We start from the raw sequence: 25,176 nt of genomic DNA, 5'->3' as shown, positions 1-25,176 counted from the left end.
AGAGGGAAAGGTCTGTATTTGGCCTTAATTAGTGCCTCCTCTTGTTGAATACAAACATCATCAGTCTTAGAACAATCTCATTAATTCCTTCGGGTTTTGGTCAAGGCTCAGTGAAAGTGTCCATGGAGTCAGCAGTTTCTTGTTGGCTCCCCACTTGGAGCATGGGCTTAATCACCATCTGTTGAGCTCTGATGGTGGTCTAAAGCTGAGAAAGGATTCTGGGGAAAAGGTGCTTAATTAGAAGAATACTTACGAAAGAAAGCAGAAAATTGTTTATCAGAGGCTGTAAGAAGGAGTAAAACCAAGACCCGAGGCCAGTGAGAACCAGTCTAGTGGATTCCAGGAAATTGATGTGGAGATCCTTCAAGGATGGGGTCAGGATTGTGACTCCATTGTGGAGGCAATGCAGTGAATTTCTTGATTAGCATCTCACATGTTCTTGCCTATGATGTAGAGGTCAGAGAAGTTGGCGGGTGGGGCAAATGTGAAAAAAAGTGCACAACTGTAGATAAATGAGCAATAGAGAAGGAGGGCAGAAATGGAAAGGAATAGGAAAGACATGACTCAGGAAGCTCTGAAACTAAAGAAAAATCAAAAAATTAAAAAATGATGAAGATACAAAGGAGGAACATGAAGGGCACTGGAGACAGGAATCCTAGGCAATTGTGCTCCAAGATCGTGGGTGGAAGTTGACCCTATTGTGGCGCCATCTGCTTTTTCCAAAATTCATGAGAAAGCATTTTGTCTCATGTCATCATCTGCTTCTGGGAGCTCTCAAGGAACCTCAGTTTAAGGTCTGCTGCTCGGGTGACTTTTCCCAACTTCAAAATAAGACTTTTGTTTTTTAAATATTGAGACATGAAAAGATGTATTCCTTATAGTTCTGCTGCAGTACAAGTGGTTAGAAAGACAGTATAAGTTTCCTTGGCTTCCCAGGTGGCTCAGCAGTAAAGAATGTGTTCACCAATGCAGGAGATAAGGGTTCGATCCCTGGGTCAGGAAGATCCTATGGAGAAGGAAATGGCAACCCACTCCAGTAGTCTGGCCTGGAGAATCCCATGGGGCGGAGGAGCCTGAAGGGCTACAGCCCATATTGTCGCAAAGAGTCAGACACGACTGAAACAACTTAGCACAGCAAAGCACAAGAGACTCAGGTTTGATCCTTGGGTTGGGAAATTCCCCTGGAGTAGGAAATAGCAACCCACTCCAGTATTCTTGCCTGGAAAATTCCAAGGACAGAGAAGCCGGGTGGGCTACAGTCCATGGGGCTGCAAAGAATCAAACGACTTAGTGACTAAACAACAACAAATAAGGTTCCTTCCATTTGGCTTCAAGATTGGTCTTTTGATGGACTTTTTTTTCCAGAAGACCAGGTCTTCAACATGAAGATCGTGTAAGAGCTGAGGTAGGATATCTCAGGGGAAAGTATTGAATGCATTTGAACTATCAATAATAAGTATGAGTGTTATTGGATAAGACCTTGACAATATTTAAGAAAACCAAATTGGATCAGATTTGAACCTCCTACAGTCTAAGTAAAGGGATCTTCATGGGCCTGCCAGTGATTATTTCTCAAAGGGAGAATCATTGTTGAGGGGAAAGTGAAGATTATAGCATCCTCAGGGCTAACAACAAGACTTAGGAGTCGAGTCAGGTTGAGTTCCTTAGCATTTGACTAACTTGTACTTCTGGCCCATTCTATTTTTTGAGGATTAAGGATGGTAAGGACAGTGTCGTTTTTGTGGAGGTGGAAGTACCTAGCAATGTGGTGATTTCCTCTATCACTAGAGAGGAACAGAGGGATTCTCCAAGTGTGAAAAATTCTAGCAGCTAACACTATGTTAAACAAAGTGTCTTTAAACAGAAACATACAAAAAACAAGGTCATGTATTGGTCAGTTGTGGCCAGAAGCTCACAGGAAACTGTCCCTGTACTTCCCCTAGAAGTAATGGTTCAATATTCACTAACACAGAGTCTGTGGCAACTTTATAGAACTTAACTACCACATGTAACAAGAATCGCTGTATTTAGTACATACTTTTAAAAAGATGAGGTGAGGGAGAAATTATCTTATTTTCCATGCTGAAATACTAGAGCATTATTAACAGCTACATTTATCTATTCACAGTCATTTTATTAAATCTTCTAATTCTGATAGTTTGCTAATTTATTTAGATTTAATACTCACAATGATGTCACATTTTGGCCTTATCGTTTCCAACAGCTACTTCTTGTGTGTGTGTGTTTTTCCATCAATACTTTCTAAAAATAGGAATAAATGGTAAAAATGAGTCTCCTTGTAATACATCTGAACTGAAAAAGAGTAACTGTGGAGCACAGGTCACAAACTCTTAATGCCTATGGGCCAGGCATGTTTCTTAACCTGGTCAAGTGTTCTGGCAGCGCCCCCTTGTGGAAGCTACACTACAGCACCGTGATTTTCCAAGTTTGCAACTACTGTCATTCAAAATTTTTGAATACAATGTGTGAGACAGATATAGGAATAGGGCTACTAGTTTATGGTCTCTGCTCTAGGATTTTGAGCATAACTTTGACTTTTTTAAAACATAGTTTTTCATTATCTTACCAGGTTAATGTAAATAGTTCTTGGTTCCACAGCAGTTGCCAATGTGTTGTTTGTAACATTTATTCAGGTGTTAGTAGGAAATCTGAATGTGCTTAAATGGAAATAAAAAATTATTGAGCTAATACATCTACACGTTGGAAATAATAGCTTCTAGTAAATGCCATCAGGCAACACGCCTCCTTGGTTCACCATTCAATATTTTAGAGTAATTATTATTAATCACTTTAGAAAGAAAAAATAGCTCTGGTAATGTTTTTTTATTAATTTGGTTTAAGTCTTAGTTTTAATAAAATTTTCTAATGTCTTTAGCAAAAGAAAAATCAGATATACTGAGAGATAAATCAACTCATGAAAGAGTTAAGGAACTTCAAAAGGGATATAAATCACATAACCTAGGAAATGTTTTTCTTTTCAAGTCTGTTGAATCTTTGGTACTTAACTTTTTTTGCAGCTACACTAAAAACACACATACACAAACTCTCAAAAACTGTTCTGCCGACTCATCTACAACGTAGCCATCTGTCTCCTAGGCAGCAAGGCATTTACTGATGTCCTAAGAACAGTCAGAAACTTAATGGGCTTACAGGAGCCAGGAATTAATAAGGAAGCAAGAAAAGAGAAACCTGTAGCCAACTGGAGCCTGGGTCCTCTTCAAAGCTAATTTCTGCTGTGTATCACCAACACTTTGTTGTCCTATGGGAATGTAAACAATGTGGTTACATTTCCCAGTCCCTCAAGGGAATCACAAATCAAAATTTTTACGTAAAACTTCCCAACTTTTAAACTATACAGCCAAAGGTAATAGGTCAATCACCTGGATTTGATCCTCAGATTAGCAGTTTGCAACCTCAAATCAGAAGACAAAAAGTTCCTCCTGCTAAGGGACCTAAGGGGCTTCCCTGATAACTCCATTGGTAAAGAATCTGCCAGCAATGAAGGAGACCCTGGTTCGATTCCTGGGTCAGGAAGATCCGCTGGAGAAGGTAAAGGCTACTCACTCCAGTATTCTGGCCTGGAGAATTCCATGGACTGAAGTCCATGCGGTTGCAAAGAGTCGGACTGGACTGAGCGACTTTCAGTTTCATGGGACCTAAGAGGCTAAGTATGCAGAAATCAAAAGCATGTTGATTACTAGAAAGTTAACTGATACTAGCAGTCCAACATGATGAAATCTCTGTTCATTTGTCTTTTAAAATGTCTTTTGAAAATGCAGCTCTCAGCCAAGCATTCACACATGCAGTTTATCAAACGAGCCAACATTTATTTAGTGCTTGTTATATTATTTAGTGTTTTAAAAAAACTCAAGAAGTGAAGGCCATTATGAAGTTTCAGATGACACCACACTTAGCGCAGAAAGCGAAGAAGGACTAAAGAGCCTCTTCATGAAAGTGAAAGAGGAAAGTGAAAAAGTTGGCTTAAAACTCAACATTCAGAAAACTAAGATCATGGCATCTGGTCCCATCACTTCATGGGAAATAGATGGGAAAACAATGGAAACAGTGACAGACTTTATTTTCTTGGGCTCCAAAATCACTGCAGATGCTGACTGCAGCCATGAAATTAAAAGACGCTTGCTTCTTGGAAGAAAAGTTATGACCAACCTAGACAGCATATTGAAAAGCAGAGACATTACTTTCCCAACAAAGGTCCATCCAGTCAAAGCTAAGGTTTTTCCAATAGTCATGTGTGGATGTGAGCATTCAACCATAAAGAAGGCTGAGCGCCAAAGAATTGATGCCTTTGAACTGTGGTGTTGGAAAAGACTCTTGTGAGTCCCTTGGACAGCAACAAGATACAACCAGTCCATCCTAAATGAAATCAGTCCTGAATATTCATTGGAAGGACTTTTTGGCCACCTGATGCAAAGAACTGACTCATTTGAAAAGACCCTGATGCTGGGAAAGACTGAAGGCGGGAGGAGAAGGGTACGACAGAGGATGAGATGGTTGCATGGCATCACCGACTCGATGGACATGAGTTTGAGTATGCTCCGGGAACTGGTGATGGACAGGGAAGCCTGGCGTGCTGCAGTCCATGAGGTCACAAAGAGTCGGACACGACTGAGCAACTGAACTGAACTGACTCCCTAATTCCAGTAGAGGGCATTGAACCTCCCAGGTCAGGATAGCGAGAAGTGATTACTCCCCCTTGTGGCTCAAAAGAGAAATGCAACAGAGAACAGTAGAAGGAAACATTTTGTGCCAAAGTATCGGACATGACACTTTTGTCATGTCGGACTTGACTGAATTAGTAAGCACGGGCACACACACACACACACACACACACACACACACACACTCAAGGACTGAAGTCTTTTTGAAGTGACTGGAAAATTGGAATTTCAGTAGGTATCCATCTTAACTGCATACATAAAGAGTTCTGAGGATGGAGCTTGCAATCTATCGTGCAGGGGGGTCCTCAATGTATTCTGAGTGTACATCCAGTTCTTCCTTGAGGATCATTGCTAACATTTCAGAGTTAATAGGCCCAATATCCGTGCAGCTTTAGTTATTTTTGTATGGAAGACATAGTGCACATGTAATCACTCTTTTTTAGGTGACTGGATGTGAGAGGAAGATGTGACTGTCACGATTTAACTAAGAGAAACTGAGGGAAGGTGGAAGAATGAAAGAAGGTATAAAGAATGACCTGGACCCTCCAATTTGACCTAGAGTAGCCCTGATCACATCATACAAATGATCTCATGAATCTTTTAGCCACGTTTCATTAGCTATCAATCGCTATTAAAAAGACAGAAGATCAAGTAAAGAATATCCAAGTATTGTTCCATGCTTATAATCCTATGATTTTTTCCTCCAATTTTATAGAATATGTGCGAGGTTTTTAGCTTTTCATATAGCATGAGTAAAATCTACATGTTAAACACTTGGTAGATAGCAAAACTGTCATACTGGATCCTTCTGTTAACATGTAAATCTGTTGCTAAACTATATGGTTGGATAATACAAACGTTTAACTTTTAAAATAAAGATTTGACATTTGTACATCATGTTTACAAGCAGCAACAAACTATGGCTTTTTTAAAAATTAACAGAATATACTTAGCACTATGTAATATAATATGCTGTTAATAATATGACTCTTATAGAATTACTGGGGAGAAGGCAATGGCACCCCACTCCAGTACTCTTGCCCGGAAAATCCCATGGATGGAGGAGCCTGGTGGGCTGCAGTCCATGGGGTCACTAAGAGTCAGACACGACTGAGTGACTTCACTTTCACTTTCCACTTTCATGCATTGGAGAAGGAAATGGCAACCGACTCCAGTGTTCTTGCCTGGAGAATCCCATGGACAGAGAAGCCTGGTAGGCTGCAGTCCATGGAGTCGCACAGAGTCGGACATGACTGAAGCGACTTGGCATGGTGTGGCATAGAATTATTGTATTCATTGTATTTGGGGGTGGGTGGGACTGCTTTGCAAAAGTGATTAAGTTAAGGATTTTAGGATGGAGAGATTATCCTAGATTATGTGACTGAGACCTAAATGCCATTCCAAGTGTCCTTATAAGAGAAAGGCAGAGGGAGATGTGATAGAGACACAGAAGAGAAGACCCAGAAGAGAAGGAAGGCACGTGACCATGAGGGAGACAGAGGCGAGGTGGCCATGAGGCAGGGACACCTGCAGCCACTAGAAGCTAGCGAAGTGAGGGACAGATTCTCTCCCTTAGAGCCTCTGGAGGGGGCACCGTCTTGTTGACATGTTGGTTCCACACTTCTGGCCTCCAGGGTAAGAGGTGGCTTTCGGTTGTTCTAAGCCACACAATTTATGGTAATTTGTTAGGGAGCTCTAGAAAACTAATATAGTACCTTAGTTACTCTACTTTCTGGTGTTTTTATAGAACTTCAACTGTTTTTAAATCTCTTAGTCTTCCATTGATGCTTATATATATTTTTTCTATAGTAGAAACTCAAACAAGCACCCAAGAGGACTATCATATTTTGGAATCACAGAAGTTTTCGTCTGTAATGAGAAATGACAACGCTTCCCGATCTTGGGAAAAGAGGTTTCCGTTTTTGTTTTCTTTCGGCTGCACTAAGCTTTCATTGTTGTGTGTGGGTTTTCTCTTGTTGCGGCAAGTGGGGGCTACTCTATTGTGGAGCATGGACTCTAGACCATTCAGGGATTGAACCCACAGCCCCTGCACTGGCAGGCAGATTCTTAACCACTGGACCACCAGGGAAGCCTGACAAATGAGGTTTTAATTGTGGGTTTTTTCTTCAGATCACATTGTTTAACTATGTAGAACTTTGTAGCTATTAAGAACTTTCTATACCTGATAAAAGGAGATACCATATATCATCCTGTCATTGGAGGCTAATTTACATGCTGAAAAATGACAAAAAAGTAGTGGGTAACACATTTAAAAAAAATCTTAATAGCATTAAAAATTATAATACAGTAAGAAATTGTAAGCCCCAAAAGGAAACAAAAAACAATTTTCCAGAAGAGAAGGACAGAACCAAAGCCTAGGACTGTAGCTGCTGCTGCTGCTGCTACTAAGTCGCTTCAGTCGTGTCCGACTCTGTGCAACCCCATAGACGGCAGCCCACAACGCTCCCCCGTCCCTTGGATTCTCCAGGCAAGAACACTGGAGTGGGTTGCCATTTTGTTCTCCAATGCATGAAAGTGAAAAGTGAAAGTGAAGTTGCTCAGTCATGTCCGACTCTTCACAACCCCATAGACTGCAGCCTACCGGGCTCCTCCGTCCATGGGATTTTCCAGGCAAGAGTACTGGAGTGGGGTGCCATTGCCTTCTCCAGGGACTCTAATAGGACAGGGATTTAACTTAGATGCAGAGTACATCATGAGAAACGCTGGGCTGGAAGAAGCACAAGCTGGAATCAAGATTGCCGGGAGAAATATCAATAACCTCAGATAAGCAGATGACACCACCCTTATGGCAGAAAGTGAAGAGGAACTAAAAAGCCTCTTGAAGAAAGTGAAAGAGGAGAGTGAAAAAGCTGGCTTAAAGCTCAACATTCAGAAAACGAAGATCATGGCATCTGGTCCCATCACTTCATGGGAAATAGATGGGGAAACAGTGGAAACAGTGTCAGACTTTATTTTTTTGGGCTCCAAAATCACTGCAGATAGTGACTGCAGCCATGAAATTAAAGGATGCTTACTCCTTGGAAGGAAAGTTATGACCAACCTAGATAGCATATTGAAAAGCAGAGACATTACTTTGCCAACAAAGGTCCGTGTAGTCAAGGCTATGGTTTTTCCAGTGGTCATGTATGGATGTGAGATTTGGACTGTGAAGAAAGCTGAGCGCCGAAGAATTGATGCTTTTGAACTGTGGTGTTGGAGAAGACGCTTGAGAGTCCCTTGGATTGCAAGGAGATCCAACCAGTCCATCCTAAAGGAGATCAGTCCTGGGTGTTCATTGGAAGGACTGATGCTAAACCTGAAAGTCCAATACTTTGGCCACCTCATGTGAGGAGCTGACTCGTTGGAAAAGACCCTGATGCTGGGAGGGATTGGGGGCAGGAGAAGGGGACAATAGAGGAATGAGATGGCTGGATGGCATCACTGACTCGATGGACATGAGTTTGGGTAAACTCCGGGAGTTGGTGATGGACAGGGAGGTCTGGCGTGCTGTGATTCATGGGGTCACAAAGAGTTGGACCCGACTGAGTGACTGAACTGAACTGAACTGAACCCTGGAAGCAGCTGGTAAAGAATCTGCCTGCAATGCAGGAGACCCTGATTCAATTCCTGGGCTGGGAAGATCCCCTGGAGAAGGGCACAGCCATCCACTCCAGTATTCTTGCCTGGAGAATCCCCATAGACAGAGGAGCCTGGGGCGCTACGGTTCATGGTGGGGGGCGGGGGACGGTGTGTCACAAAGAGTCGGACTCGACTGAACAACTAAACACAAAGCACAAATAGGACAGGATGACCAAGAAGTGGAACAGCCCTCATGGAAATACGGCCAGTTTTCAAATCACCTGGGTTGACAAAGTTTAAACTTGCTTTAAAGTGACTCAGAATTAGCAGTAACCCCAACACCTGGCAGAGGCAAATGTAAGTCTTCTCTGAAGTGAGTTCAGTTCAGTTGCTCAGTCATTTCCGACTCTTTGCAACCCCATGGACTGTAGCATGCCAGGCTTCCCTGTCCATCACCAACTCCCAGAGCTTGCTCAAACTTATGTCCATGAGTCGGTGATGCCATCCAACCATCTCATCCTCTTCTGTCCCCTTCTTCTGCTGCCTTCAATCCTTCCCAGCATCAGGGTCTTTTCCAGTGAGTCAGTTCTTCGCATCAAGTGGCCAAAGTATTGGAGCTTCAGCTTTAGCACCAGTCCTTGCAATGAATATTCAGAACTGATTTCCTTTAGGATGGACTGGTTGGATCTCCTTGCAGTCCAAGGGACTCTCAAGACTCTTCTCCAACACCACAGTTCAAAAGCATCAATTCTTTGGCGGTCAGCTTTCTTTGTGGTCCAACTCTCACATCCATACATAACTACTGAAAAACCATAGCTTTGTCTAGATGGACCTTTGTTGGGAAAGTAAAGTCTCTGCTTTTTAATATGCAGTCTAGGTTGGTCATAGCTTTCCTTCCAAGGAGCATAGCTTGTCTTCCAAGGTGCTTTACTTCAGAAAAAGTAAAGCACGTCAATTCTTGGCCTTAGGCCATTTCTACAAATAGTTTTTCAAATACAATGTTCAAACCGCAGCTGAAGAATAACAGGATCCCTCCCTCAAAAAAAAAAAAAAGGACTCTATCAGCAAAAGTAAGCAGAAATAACAAACCAAAAAGGACCCACAAAGTCTTCAGGCATTGGATTTATCAGATACATGTTATGAAACAGCTGTGCAAACTAAGTTTAAGTGAATGAGGAACAAGAGTGACAATACTGCTAGGGAAAAAGGGTTAGATAACTGGATTATAGGTTGTTACAACAAAGAAACCCATTAAGCAAACAAGCAATGTCAAACTAGAAAGAGAAAATGATAGAAAATACAGAAGACATGGTAGACTTAGATGAAGACGAAGCAATACAAAAATCTAAAATACAGTCAGATGGAGTACCCCAAGGGGAGGATAAGAGGGCAGAGGGCAACATTCGAAGAAATGATGGATAATGTCAAGCGCATGATGAGAAACAGCAGTTCTGACTCTAGAAGCTCAACACATTCCAAGCCATACAAGTAAAAAAAGTGAAATAAATAGTGAAACTAAAGAAAACCAAAATATAAAGAATTAAAAAGCAGCCAGGGAAAATAAAATGTATCATCCTCAAAAAGGCAAACATTAGTAGCAATTAGAAATAATCTGATTTCTTCAGAACAACAAAAGGAATAAGACAGTTGAAAATATCTTTAATATATTTAAAAGAAAATAACCACCAACCTAGAATTCTATAGCAACCAAAAATATCTATCAGAGATGAGGAAAAAAATAATTTTCAGACAAAAACTAAGAGAGTTTTGCCAACTGCACAGTCTCACCACAGAAAACTATAAAAAGATATCTTTCAGGCAAAAATAAAATGATCCCAGATGGAAGGTCTGAGCTGGCAGAAAAATTAAAGGGTAAAAAGTTAACAGATTTTTGTTCAGTCGCTCAGTCGTGGCTGACTCTTTGAGACCTCATGGACTGCAGCACACCAGGCTTCCCTGTCCTTCATCATCTCCCAGAGCTTGCTCAAACTCATGTCCATTGAGCAGTGATGACATCCAATCATCTCATCCTCTGTCACCCTCTTCTCCTCCTGCTCTCAATCTTCCCCAGCATCAGGGTCTTTCTAATGAGTCAGCTCTTTGAATCAGGTGGCCAAAGTACTGGAGTTCACTTCAGCATCAGTCCTTCCAGTGAATATTCAGGAACTGATTTCCTTTAGGACTAACTGGTTTGATCTCCTTACACTCCAAAGGGACTCTCAAGAGTCTTCTCCAATACCACAGTTAGAAAGCATCCATTCTTCGGCACTCAGCTTCATTATGGTCCAACTCTCATATCCATACATGGTTACTGGAAAAACCATTGTTGTTCAGTCACATCCAACTCCTTGTGACTCCATGGACTACAGCAAGCCAGGCTTCCCTATCCTTCACCATCTCCCAGAGCTTGCTCAAAGTCACATCCAGTGAGTCAGAAAAACCATAGCATTGACTGTGTGGACCTTTGTTGGCAAAATGATGTCTCTACTTTTAAATATACTGTCTAGGTTTGTCATAGCTTTTCTTCCAAGGAGCAAGCATCTTTTAATTTCACGGCTGCAGTCAGCATCCACAGTCATTTTGGAGCTTAAGAAAATCTGTCACCGCTTCCACTTGTTTTGCTGTGAAGTGATGGGACCAGATGCAATGATCTTACTTTTTTGAATGTTGAGTTTTAAGCCAGGTTTTATGGTTAAAGTGTGGGGTTGCTGGTAAGGGTAGGGTGTGTACAGGGTCTCCTTTAATCTGGCCTCAGGTGGTCTCTGAGTGAAGAATCCAACATCTTCCTTTGGTTGGGTGTATTAGTTACAGACAACAGAATGATCTCTTCATTTCCAAGGCAAATCATTCAGTATTTCAGTAATCCAAGTCTATGACCCAACCAGTAATGCTGAAGAAGCTGAACGGTTCTATGAAGACCTACAAGACCTTCTAGAATTAATATCCCCAAAATATGTCCTTTTCATTATAGGGGACTGGAATGCAAAAGTAGGAAGTCAAGAAACACCTGGAATAACAGGCAAATTTGGCCTTGGAATACAGAATGAAGCAGGACAAAGGCTAATAGAGTTCTGCCAAGAGAATGCAGTGGTCATAGCAAACACCCTCTTCCAACAATACAAGAGAAGACTCTACACATGGACATCACCAGATGGTCAACACCAAAATCAGATTGATTATATTCTTTGCAGCCAAAGATGGAGAAGCTCTATACAGTCAGCAAAAACAAGACCGGGAGCTGACTGTGGCTCAGATCATGAACCCTTATTGCCAAATTCAGACTTAAAGTGAAGAAAGTAGGGAAAACCACTAGACCATTCAGGTATGGTCAAATCCTTAACGATATACAGTAAAATCAAATCCCTAACGATATACAGTAGAAATGAAAAATAGATTTAAGGGACTAGATCTGACAGAGTGACTGATGAACTATGGACAGAGGTTTGTGACACTGTACAGGAGACAAGGAGCAAGATCATCCCCAAGAAAAAGAAATGCAAAAAAGCAAAATGGCTGTCTGAGGAGGCCTTACAAATAGCTGTGAAAAGAAGAGAAGTGAAAAGCAAAGGAGAAAAGGAAAAATATTCCCATTTGAATGCAGAGTTCCAAAGAAAGCAAGGAGAGATAAGAAAGCCTTCCTCAGCAATCAATGCAAAGAAATAGAGGAAAACAATAGAATGGGAAAGACTAGAGATCTCTTCAAGAAAATTAGAGATACCAAGGGAATATTTCATGCAAAGATGGGCTCAAAAAAAGACAGAAATGGTATGGACTTAACAGAAGCATAAGATATTAAGAAGAGGTGGCAAGAATACACAGAAGAACTGTACAAAAAAGGTCTTCACCACCCAGATGATTATGGTGTGATCACTCACCTAGAGCCAGACATCCTGGAATGTGAAGTCAAGTGGGCCTTAGAAAGCATCACTACGAACAAAGCTAGTGGAGGTAATGGAATTCCAGTTGAGCTATTTCAAATGCTAAAAGATGATGCTGTCAGAGTGCTGCACTCAATATGTCAGCAAATTTGGAAAACTCAGCAGTGGCCACAGGACTGGAAAAGGTCAGTTTTCATTCCAATCCCTAAGAAAGGCAAGGCTCAAACTACTGCCAATTGCAGTCATCTCTCACGCTAGCAAAGTAACGCTCAAAATTCTCCAAGCCAGGCTTTAGCAATACATGAACCGTGAACTTACAGATGTTCAAACTGGTTTTAGAAAAAGCAGAGGGGAGGGGAGGAGCCAAGATGGCGGAGGAGTAGGACGGGGAGAACACTTTACCCCCCACAAATTCATCAAAAGAACATTTAAACGCTGAGTAAATTCCACAAAACAACTTCTGAAGGCCAGCAGAGGACATCAGGCACCCAGAAAAGCAACCCAAGTCTTCGAAAGGAGGTAGGAAAAAATAAAAAAGACAAAAAAAGAGACAAAAGAGGGAGAGACGGAGTTCCGTCCCGGGAAGGGAGTCTTAAAAAGAGAGAAGTTTCCAAACACTAGGAAACCTTCTCACTGCCGAATCTGTGCCAAGCTTTGGAAGCACAAAGCACAACATAACAGGGAGGAAAAATAAATAATTAAAACCTGCAGATTGCGAGACCTACGGTAACTCCCCCAGCAGAGAAACAGCGCAGACGCCTGCACACGCCATTAGCAAGCGGGGGCTGGGCAGAGAGGCGCGGCGCGGGCTGCATCGCTTAGAGTAAGGACCTGGCCTGAATACCCTGAGCGCTATCTGAGCAAAATAATTTGGGCTAGCAAACCAGACTGTGGGATATCTACCATGCAAAAAGCCAGCCCTAACCTAAGACACCGCCAGGCCTGTGCACAGAACAAAGGACTGAACAGAGATAGCCGGCTGCAGACCATCCCCCTCCGGTGACAGGCAGCCAGAACCGGAAGGGGGCAATCGCAGCCACAGAGAGATATTATCTATAAAACTGTAAGCAGGCTTCTTTGCTAACTAAAACTTCTTGGGGGTCTGGACGGTCAACATCTGCCTGAGAAGGTGCGCCGGTTGTACACCTAGATAACCGAGCGGCGGGGAGGCGATAAGTGGCAGCAGTCGCGCTCGCCAAACACCTCATCACCTGAGCTGCTCGGACCTGGGAAGGGCACAAAACGCAGGCCCAACCGAGTCTGCACCTCTGAGGACTACCCGAGTGCCTGAACCTGAGCGACTTGGACCTGGGAGGTGCAGGCAGCCCAGGGCCGGCCACGGATGGTTCCCGGCGGAGCAACCTAGAGCTTGAGCAGTGTGGGCAGGGAGGCTACACGCGCCGTGAGCAGGGGCAGACCCAGTGTGGCTGAGGCACTGCGAGCACACTCCAGTGTTATTTGTTTGCAGCATCCCTCCCTACCTCCCCACAGCACGACTGAACAAGTGAGCCTAAAAAAAAAAAAAAAAAAAAGTGTCCTCCACCGTCCCCTTTGTGTCAGGGCGGAAACCAGACACTGAAGAGACCAGCAAACAGAAGAAGCTAGGCAATAGATTAAAACCCTGTGGTTACTACCGACTACATAGGAAGGGGCCTATAGATCTTGAGAAATATTAAGTTGGACCAAGGAACTAGCCAAAAATGAACTGAACCCACAATACTCACAACAAAACCAGAGAAAGTCCTAGATATATTTTTACTATTTTTACGATCATTCTTTTTTTTTTTAATTTTTAAAAAAAATTCTGTATTATTCCTTTAATTTCACTTTTATAACCTACTACTTTGCAAAAAAAAAAAGACCTTTTTTTTTACAGCAAACCTCATATATATATTTTTTATAATTTTTTGACCTTTTTTTTTTTTTTTTTTCTTCAACATTGTATTTTTGAAATTCCAAACTCTACTCTAGATTTTTAACTTTAGCTTTTTGGTATTTCTTATCAATTTTGTACCTCTATTTTCTTTATAATTTTTGCGACTTTGTTTGTTTTTGTTTTTTTCTTTCTTCTTCTTCTTCTTTTAACATTGTATTTTTGAAATTCCAAACTCTACTCTAGATTCTTAACTTTTGCTTTTTGGTATTAGTTATCAATTTTGTACCTATATTTTCTTTATAATTTTCACGACCTTGTTTGTGTTTGTTCGTTTTTTCTCTCTTTCTTTTCCTTCTTCTTTTCTTTAACATAGTATTTTTGAAATTCCAAACTCTACTCTAGATTTTTAATTTTTGCTTTTATGTATTTGTTACCAATTTTGTACCTTTAAGAATCCAATCTTCAGTACCCATTTTTCACTAGGGAGCGAGATTACTGGCTTGACTGCTCTCTCTCCCTTTGGACTCTCCTTTTTCTCCACCAGGTCGCCTGTGTCTCGTCCCTAACTCCTCTCTACTCTACCCAACTCTGTGAATTTCTGTGAGTTCCAGACGGTGGAGAACACTTAGGGAACTGATTAGTGGCTGGATCTGTCTCCCTCCTTTTCATTCCCCCTTTTATCCTCCTGGCCACCTCTGTCTCCTTCCTCCTTCTTCTCTTCTCTGTATAACTCTGTGAACATCTCTGAGCGGTCCAGTTGTGGAGTGCACATGAGAAAGTGATTACTGGCTAGCCCACTCTCTCCTCTATTGATTCCACCTCAACTCATTTGGGTCACCTCTAACTCCCTCCTCCCTCTTCTCTTCTCCATGTAACGCTGTGAACCTCTCTGGGTGACCCTCACGGTAGAGAAACTTTTCATCTTTAACGTAGATGTTTTATCAATGGTGCTGTATAGAAGCAGAAGTTTTGAAACTACTGTAAAAATAAGACCAATAACTGGAAGCAGGAGGCTTAAGTCCAAACCCTGTCTCCAGGGAACTCCTGACTCCAAGGAACATTAATTGACAGGAGCTCATCAAACGCCTCCATACCGACACTGAAACCAAGCACCACACAAGGGCCAACAAATTCCAGGGCAAGACATACCAAGCAAATTCTCCAGCAACAAAGGAACACAGCCCTGAGCTCCAAGATACAGTCTGCCCAAAGTCACCCCAAAACCATAGACATCTCATAACTCATTACTGGACACTTCATTGCACTCCAGAGAGAAGAAATACAGCTCCACCCACCAGAACACCGACACAAGCTTCCCTAACCAGGAAACCTTGACAAGCCACCTGTACAAACCCACACACAGCGAGGAAACGCCACAATAAAGAGAACTGCACAAACTGCCAGAATACAGAAAGGACACCCCATTCTCAGCAATTTAAACAAGACAAAGAGACAGAGGAATACCCAGCAGATAAAGGAACAGGATAAATGCCCACCAAACCAAACAAAAGAGGAAGAAATAGGGAATCTACCTGATAAAGAATTCCGAATAATGATAGTGAAATTGATCCAAAATCTTGAAATTAAAATGGAATCACAGATAAATAGCCTGGAGACAAGGATTGAGAAGATGCAAGAAAGGTTTAACAAGGACCTAGAAGAGATAAAAGAGTCAATATATAATTAATAATGCAATAAATGAAATTAAAAACACTCTGGAGGCAACAAATAGTAGAATGACAGAGGCAGAAGATAGGATTAGTGAATTAGAAGATAGAATGGTAGAAATAAATGAATCAGAGAGAATAAAAGAAAAACGAATTAACAGAAATGAGGACAATCTCAGAGACCTCCAGGACAATATTAAACGCTACAACATTCGAATCATAGGGGTTCCAGAAAAAGAAGACAAAAAGAAAGACCATGAGAAAATACTTGAGGAGATAATAGTTGAAAACTTCGCTAAAATGGGGAAGGAAATAATCACCCAAGTCCAAGAAACCCAGAGAGTCCCAAACAGGATAAACCCAAGGAGAAACACCCCAAGACACATATTAATCAAATTAACAAACATCAAACACAAAGAACAAATATTAACAGCAGCAAGGGAAAAACAACAAATAACACACAAGGGAATTCCCATAAGGATAACAGCTGATCTTTCAATAGAAACTCTTCAAGCCAGGAGGGAATGGCAAGACATACTTAAAATGATCAAAGAAAATAATCTACAGCCCAGATTATTGTACCCAGCAAGGATCTCATTCAAATATGAAGGAGAAATCAAAAGCTTTTCAGACAAGCAAAAGCTGAGAGAATTCAGCACCACCAAACCAGCTCTCCAACAAACACTAAAGGATATTCTCTAGACAGGAAACACAAAAACGGTGTATAAATTCGAACCCAAAACAATAAAGTAAATGGCAATGGGATCATACTTATCAGTAATTACCTTAAACGTAAATGGGTTGAATGCCCCAAAATGGATACAAAAACAAGACCCCTACATATGTTGTCTACAAGAGACCCACCTCAAAACAGGGGACACATACAGACTGAAAGTGAAGGGCTGGAAAAAGATTTTCCATGCAAATAGGGACCAAAAGAAAGCGGGAGTAGCAATACTCATATCAGATAAAATAGACTTTAAAACAAAGGCTGTGAAAAGAGACAAAGATGGTCACTACATAATGATCAAAGGATCAAGCCAAGAAGAAGATATAACAATTATAAATATATATGCACCCAACACAGGAGCACGGCAATATGTAAGACAAACGCTAACAAGTATGAAAGGAGAAATTAACAATAACACAATAATAGTGGGAGACTTTAATACCCCACTCACACCTATGGATAGATCAACTAAACAGAAAATTAACAAGGAAACACAAACTTTAAATGATACAATAGACCAGTTAGACCTAATTGATATCTATAGAACATTTCATCCCAAAACAATGAATTTCATCTTTTTCTCAAGCGCACATGGAACCTTCTTCAGGATAGATCACATCCTGGGCCATAAATCTAACCTTGGTAAATTCAAAAAAATTTAAATCATTCCAAGCATCTTTTCTGACCATAATGCAGTAAGATTAGATCTCAATTATAGGAGAAAAACTATTAAAAATTCCAACATATGGAGGCTGAACAACACACTGCTGAATAACCAACAAATCATAGAAGAAATCAAAAAAGAAATCAAAATTTGCATAGAAACGAATGAAAATGAAAACACAACAACCCAAAACCTGTGGGACACTGTAAAAGCAGTCCTAAGGGGAAAGTTCATAGCAATACAGGCATACCTCAAGAAACAAGAAAAAAGTCAAATAAATAACCTAACTCTACACCTAAAGCAACTAGAAAAGGAAGAAATGAAGAACCCCAGGGTTAGTAGAAGGAAAGAAATCTTAAAAATTAGAGCAGAAATAAATGCAAAAGAAACAAAGGAGACCATAGCAAAAATCAACAAGCCAAAAGCTGGTTCTTTGAAAGGATAAATAAAATTGACAAACCATTAGCCAGACTCATCAAGAAACAAAGGGAGAAAAATCAAATCAATAAAATTAGAAATGAAAATGGAGAGATCACAACAGACAACACAGAAATACAAAGGATCATAAGAGACTACTATCAACAATTATATGCCAATAAAATGGACAACATGGAAGAAATGGACAAATTCTTAGAAAAGTACAACTTTCCAAAACTGGACCAGGAAGAAATAGAAAATCTTAACAGACCCATCACAAGCACGGAAATCGAAACTGTAATCAAAAATCTTCCAGCAAACAAAAGCCCAGGTCCAGATGGCTTCACAGCTGAATTCTACCAAAAATTTAGAGAAGAGCTAACACCTATCCTGCTCAAACTCTTCCAGAAAATTGCAGAGGAAGGTAAACTTCCAAACTCATTCTATGAGGCCACCATCACCCTAATACCAAAACCTGACAAAGATCCCACAAAAAAAGAAAACTACAGGCCAATATCACTGATGAACATAGATGCAAAAATCCTTAACAAAATTCTAGCAATCAGAATCCAACAACACATTAAAAAGATCATACACCGTGACCAAGTGGGCTTTATCCCAGGGATGCAAGGATTCTTCAATATCCGCAAATCAATCAATGTAATACACCACATTAACAAATTGAAAAATAAAAACCATATGATTATCTCAATAGATGCAGAGAAAGCCTTTGACAAAATTCAACATCCATTTATGATAAAAACTCTCCAGAAAGCAGGAATAGAAGGAACATACCTCAACATAATAAAAGCTATATATGACAAACCCACAGCAAACATTATCCTCAATGGTGAAAAATTGAAAACATTTCCTCTAAAGTCAGGAACAAGACAAGGGTGCCCACTTTCACCATTACTATTCAACATAGTTTTGGAAGTTTTGGCCACAGCAATCAGAGCAGAAAAAGAAATAAAAGGAATCCAAATTGGAAAAGAAGAAGTAAAACTCTCACTATTTGCAGATGACATGATCCTCTACATAGAAAACCCTAAAGACTCCACCAGAAAATTACTAGAGCTAATCAACGATTACAGTAAAGTTGCAGGATATAAAATCAACACACAGAAATCCCTTGCATTCCTATACACTAATAATGAGAAAACAGAAAGAGAAATTAAGGAAACAATTCCATTCACCGTTGCAATGGAAAGAATAAAATACTTAGGAATATATCTATTTAAAGAAACTAAAGACCTATATATAGAAAACTATAAAACACTGGTGAAAGAAATCAAAGAGGACACTAATAGATGGAGAAATATACCATGTTCATGGATTGGAAGAATCAATATAGTGAAAATGAGTATACTACCCAAAGCAATTTATAGATTCAATGCAATCCCTATCAAGCTACCAATGGTATTCTTCACAGAGCTAGAACAAATAATTTCACAATTTGTATGGAAATACAAAAAACCTCGAATAGCCAAAGCTATCTTGAGAAAGAAGAATGGAACTGGAGGAATCAACCTACCTGACTTCAGGCTCTACTACAAAGCCACAGTTATCAAGACAGTATGGTACTGGCACAAAGACAGAAATATAGATCAATGGAACAAAATAGAAAGCCCAGAGATAAATCCACACACATATGGACACCTTGTCTTTGACAAAGAAGGCAAGAATATACAATGGATTAAAGACAATCTCTTTAACAAGTGGTGCTGGGAAATCTGGTCAACCACTTGTAAAAGAATGAAACTAGAACACTTTCTAACACCATACACAAAAATAAACTCAAAACGGATTAAAGATCTAAATGTAAGACCAGAAACTATAAAACTCCTAGAGGAGAACATAGGCAAAACACTCTCCGATGTACATCACAGCAGGATCCTCTATGACCCACCTCCCAGAATATTGGAAATAAAAGCAAAAATAAACAAATGGGACCTAATTAAACTTAAAAAGCTTCTGCACATCAAAGGAAACTATTAGCAAGGTGAAAAGGCAGCCTTCAGAATGGGAGAAAATAATAGCAAATGAAGCAACTGACAAACAACTAATCTCAAAAATATACAAGCAACTCCTACAGCTCAACTCCAGAAAAATAAATGACCCAATCAAAAAATGGGCCAAAGAACTAAATAGACATTTCTCCAAAGAAGACATACAGATGGCTAACAAACACATGAAAAGATGCTCAACATCACTCATTATCAGAGAAATGCAAATCAAAACCACTATGAGGTACCATTTCACGCCAGTCAGAATGGCTGCGATCCAAAAGTCTACAAGCAATAAATGCTGGAGAGGGTGTGGAGAAAAGGGAACCCTCTTACACTGTTGGTGGGAATGCAAACTAGTTCAGCCACTATGGAGAACAGTGTGGAGATTCCTTAAAAAACTAGAAATAGAACTGCCTTATGATCCAGCAACCCCACTGCTGGGCATACACACTGAGGAAACCAGAAGGGAAAGAGACACGTGTACCCCAGTGTTCATCACAGCACTGTTTATAATAGCCAGGACATGGAAGCAACCTAGATGTCCATCGGCAGATGAATGGATAAGAAAGCTGTGGTACATATACACAATGGAGTATTACTCAGCCATTAAAAAGAATACATTTGAATCAGTTCTAATGAGGTGGATGAAACTGGAGCCTATTATACAGAGTGAAGTAAGCCAGAAAGAAAAACACCAATACAGTATACTAACGCATATATATGGAATTTAGAAAGATGGTAACAATAACCCTGTGTACGAGACAGCAAAAGAGACACTGATGTATAGAACAGTCTTATGGACTCTGTTGGAGAGGGAGAGGGTGGGGAGATTTGGGAGAATGGCACTGAAACATGTATAATACCATGTATAAAACGAGTTGCCAGTCCAGGTTTGATGCACGATACTGGATGCCCGGGGCTGGTGTACTGGGACAACCCAGAGGGATAGTATGGGGAGGGAGGAGGAAGGAGGGTTCAGGATGGAGAACAAATGTATACCTGTGGTGGATTCATTTCGATATTTGGCAAAACTAATACAATATTGTAAAGTTTAAAAATAAAATTTAAAAAAGAAAAAGAAAAAGCAGAGGAACCAGAGATCAAATTGCCAACATCCACTGGATCATGGAAAAAGCAAGAGAGTTTCAGAAAAACATATATTTCTGCTTTATTGACTATGCCAAAGCCTTTGTGTGGATCACAATAAACTGAGGAAAATTTGAAAGAGATGTGAATACCAGACCACCTGACCTGCCTCTTGAGAAATCTGTATGCAGTTCAAGAAGCAACAGTTAGAACTGGACATGGAACAACAGACTGGTTCCAAATAGGAAAAGGAGTACATCAAGGCCGTATATTGTCACCCTGCTTATTTAACTGCTATGCAGAGTACATCATGAGAAACACTGGGCTGAAAGAAGCATAAGCTGGAATCAAGATTGCCGGGAGAAATATCAATATCCTCAGATAAGCAGATGACACCACCCTTATGGCAGAAAGTGAAGAACTAAAAAGCCTCTTGATGAAAGTGAAGGAGGACCGTGAAAAAGCTGGCTTAAAACTCAACATTCAGAAAACTAAGATCATGGCATCTGGTCCCGTCACTTCATGGCAAACAGATGGAGAAACAGTGTCAGACTTTATTTTTTTGGGCTCCAAAATCACTGCAGATGGTGATTGCAGCCATGAAATTAAAAGACGCTTACTCCTCAGAAGAAAAGTTATGACCAACCTAGACAGCATATTAAATGCAGAGACATTACTTTGTCAACAAAGGTCCATCTATCAAGGCTGTTTTTCCATTAGTCGTGTATGGATGTGACAGTTGGACTGTAAATAAAGCTGAGCACCAAAGAATTGATGCCTTTGAACTGTGGTGTTGGAGAAGACTCTTTAGAGTCCCTTGGACTGCAAGATCAAACCAGTCCATCCTAAAGAAAATCAGTCCTGAATGTTTATTGGAATGGTTGATGTTGAAGCTGAAACGCCATACTTTGGCCACCTGATGCGAAGAGTTGACTCATTTGAAAGGACCCTGATGCTGGGAAAGATTGAGGGCAGGAGAAGGGGACAACAGAGAATGAGATGGTTGGATGGCATCATCCACTCAATGGACTTGAGTCTGGGTAAACTCTGGGAGTTGGTGAGGGACAGGGAGGCCTGGCATGCTGCAGTCCATGGGGTCGCAAAGAGTCGGACAGGACTGAGCGATTGAACTGAACGGAACTTAGTTACAGAAGGAGCTTAAAGAAATTTTTGTGTATGCCTGAGGCCCCCAGGGCTGCACTAATGCTTTCTTGGCTTTTTTTTTTTTTTTCCCCTGTCTCTGTATCCCCTCCCTTCTCTGATGAGCAACTGTTTCAATGTGCCCTTTATGACTCAGGGAAGGTGATGGAGGTTGGAATCTATTCCCTGAAAACAAGGCACAGGGAACACAGAGTCTTCTGTGCCCAGAAGCCCCATAGGGTCCTGCTTGGTTTCAGAACTAAGCCCTGTAAATCTGGCTAATGGGACTGAGGAACTAAATTTTAAATCTTACTTAATTTTAATTAATTTGAACTGTGATGTTGGAGAAGACTCTTGAGTATCCCTTGGACTACAAGGAGATCCAACCAATTAATCCTAAAGGAAATCAGTCCTGAATACTCATTGGAAGGACTGAATGCTGAAGTTGAAACTCCAATACTTTGACCACCTGATGCGATTAACTGATTCATTGGAAAAGACCCTGATGCTGGGAAAGATTGAGGGCGGGAGGAGAAGGGGACAACAGAGGATGAGATGGTTGGATGGCATCACTGACTCAATAGACATGAGTCTGAGCAAGCTCCAGGAGTTGATGATGGACAGGGAGGCCTGGCATGCTGCAGTCCATGGGAGTCACAGAGTCCAACACGACTGAACTGAATTTTAATTAATTTTTAAATTTAAAAAATGATACTTGATTTATTTTTGGAAAAAAAGTATATTTGACATAACTTTAGTTTGTGAATCTACTTTTTCAGCTGTAAATTTAGTGAAACCTAAACCCACAGGGAGGAGGCCTCAAAGAGCTGGACACAACTAGGCAACTGAACTGAAACCCACATCATATATTTCCAATGAAAATTCAGCATCCAAATAGAAATTGACACTCAAGGTAAAGTACATATCACATTTTGAACTTAGCATGAAAATAATCATTCAAAATATCTCATTGATTTTATACGGAATATTTTGCATTCAACTGTCAACTGAAAAAGACACCGTGTAAGAGTTGTGAGTTAAGTTCTATTCAGAGACCTTACTGATGGCTATAGCCCTTGCGACAGGCTCTTAGCGCTAAGGTACTGCTCCAAAGTAATAAGGGAGGAGCCAGGAATATATACAAACTTTTTGCTAGGAAAAACATTCCTAGTAAAGCATAAAAAGATTACTGTAAATCACAAATAACAGACATCTTAGGTTAATGATTTTAGCGCTTTTCTACTTTGGGGAAGATGTTAGAATCTGGTGGTCATAGAAATTTTCCCATAGATATGTATATCTTATTTATCTTGGGTCCAGTGAATCCAAAGCACAGAATACTTGCCGTTTTTCCCCATCCTGAATTCCCCTCAGGGTGCACTGTCTTGGGGCCACTGCAGTGGCTAATGCTTGGAATCTTGCAGAACTGGCATGGCAGGCATTTTTTTCTTAACACATTAAAAACACATGCTTCATACTTTTAAAGAAGTGGCTACCATAAAGCTACATATGAAACTCACACTTTTCCCCCAGTGGCCAGCAATGACCTAGACGGCCCGGCAAATAGTAAAAAGCCCTGTAAAACGGTGGCTATTGTTTGTATGATAGGAATGACAACGTCATTCTTCCATGAAGATTAACAGTGCTTAACATTGAATGTTGAAAATTACTCAGTATGATTATACAGTACCCCATTTGTCTCTGTAAAACCCTTAAGTTCTTTTAGCAACATGAAGAGCTAAAAAACAACAATTCTGACAAAGGACAGAGGATCAGAGGTAGCAGCTATTGTAAGTGGAGGGTCTAGACCTGTGATTTCAAGCTTGGAAACTGCCCCAGGGCCCCAGATTCGCAACGCAGTGCTTGCCCCACAGCAATGCCCAGGACCGGCGGCTGACCTCCCAGCCTAAGAACTTTTCTATTTCTTCCCAAAGGAAAAGGGCCCGAGGCCAGAAGGCTCCGCCGCCACCGACCTCTGCGCGCCGGGTGCCCAGTCCAGCCCCAAAGGCGGCTCGGACAGGATACTCGCGGAGGCGGGCGGGCGCGGGAGGACCCCAGGCCCAAGCCGCCTGATGCCCGCCGGGATCGGCGTCTGGACCGCGAGCCACCTGTGAAGACAACTGCGGGCTCCAGAACCCCAGACCCAGAGCACCCCGCGGGCAAAAAGCCTCGCAACCCGCAGCAGCCAGAGGCGGGATCCACGCCCTTTCGAATCCGGAGCGGGGCTGATGACGAACACAGGGCGCGACGGACGCACACCCGCCCTGCGCTCGCACGACGGTGCGTGCGAGGAGCGCGAGGGAGACCCGGCTCGTCACCGGCGCGACCAGCGTTCCGCCTCCTCCGCTCCCTGCGCTCCCGCCACCTCGGCAACCCGGGGCCCGCCTCCCACCTCCATCCGAGGCCTCCGCCGCTGCGAGACTCACAGCTTCGTTCCTGCCTCTTTAAATGGTGGGGCCAACGGGCCGCCCCTGCAGCCGCTGCCTGGGTGGCCCCGCGCGCGCCACTATTGAGGGGCGAACCAAGATGGCGGCGGCTTTGGCTCGGTGAGGAAGACGGAAGAGGCGGCGGCGGCGGCGGCGGAGGGACAGGGACTCCCAGTAGCCAGAAGCGCTCGTGCGCTTGGGGGCTCTCGGAGTCTTCCGCGCAGTGGTAGAAGTTGCAGCGGGACCTGGCGCCCGTCAGCTTCGGACATTTGAAGCAGACGAGAGGAGCACAACGTCCGGCTGCGGTGGCAGGGCCAGGTATAAGGAAGGAAAACATGGCGGCGGCAGCTTGAGGAGGCGGCGGCGGCGCGGGAAGCGGCTTGGCTGAGATCATGGCGGAGGCGGGAGCAGGGCAGTGACCGGCGCCCCGAGTTCCTAGCGCGGCGGGGCGGGAAGCTGCGAAGCGCTGCGCGCCCCGATTGGGGCGGCAGGGCTCCCCGGGCCTGGACAATAGCGCCGAGGAGCCAGAGGCGAGGAAAGGCGGGGACCAGAACTCGGCCCCGCGGCGGGCCATGCGTGCGGCAGCGCGGCTCCGGGGCGGCCAGCAGCTGCAGTGAGGCCGAGGGGCCCTCGGCTCGCGGGCGTGCTCCCGCCTTCCCCGGACCCCCTTCCCGGGCGACTCCGGCGGGGCCCGGACCCCAGGCGGCAAGATGACCGACACCCGGCGTCGGGTGAAGGTTTACACCCTCAACGAGGACCGGCAGTGGGACGACCGGGGCACCGGACATGTGTCGTCCGGCTACGTGGAGCGCCTGAAGGGCATGTCTCTGCTTGTCAGGGCCGAGAGTGACGGTGAGTGAATCCCTCGTCTCCCCGGCGTCCCTGGGCCACCTCCCCGGTTCTTTGGAACCCCTGGGCCGCTCCCTGGGATGACGAAAAGGGGGCGAATGGGCTGCAGCTGCCGCCTTCTCGGGGCAGGGCGGGCCCCGGCACCCCTGTCCTCC

At 42.5% G+C, this 25,176-nt stretch overlaps 1 protein-coding gene across 2 annotated transcripts in view; it reads left to right on the top strand.

Moving 5' to 3' along the window:
• Nucleotides 1-24,831: 24,831 nt before the first annotated feature.
• Nucleotides 24,832-25,176, top strand: part of PPP4R3A (protein phosphatase 4 regulatory subunit 3A) — a 34,689-nt gene continuing 34,344 nt past the window's right edge. For both annotated transcript variants that reach the window (XM_061395111.1, XM_061395110.1), the window contains exon 1: nt 24,832-25,024. In XM_061395111.1, the coding sequence (XP_061251095.1) occupies nt 24,883-25,024 (142 nt within the window). In that variant the 5' untranslated portion in view covers nt 24,832-24,882. The remainder of the gene's footprint in view (nt 25,025-25,176) is intronic.

The sequence above is a fragment of the Bos javanicus genome, chromosome 21 (assembly GCF_032452875.1).
Source record: "Bos javanicus breed banteng chromosome 21, ARS-OSU_banteng_1.0, whole genome shotgun sequence".
Lineage (NCBI taxonomy): Eukaryota > Metazoa > Chordata > Mammalia > Artiodactyla > Bovidae > Bos > Bos javanicus.
Note: the sequence above shows the minus strand (reverse complement) of the source record. Positions and strands in the feature narration are given on the sequence as shown.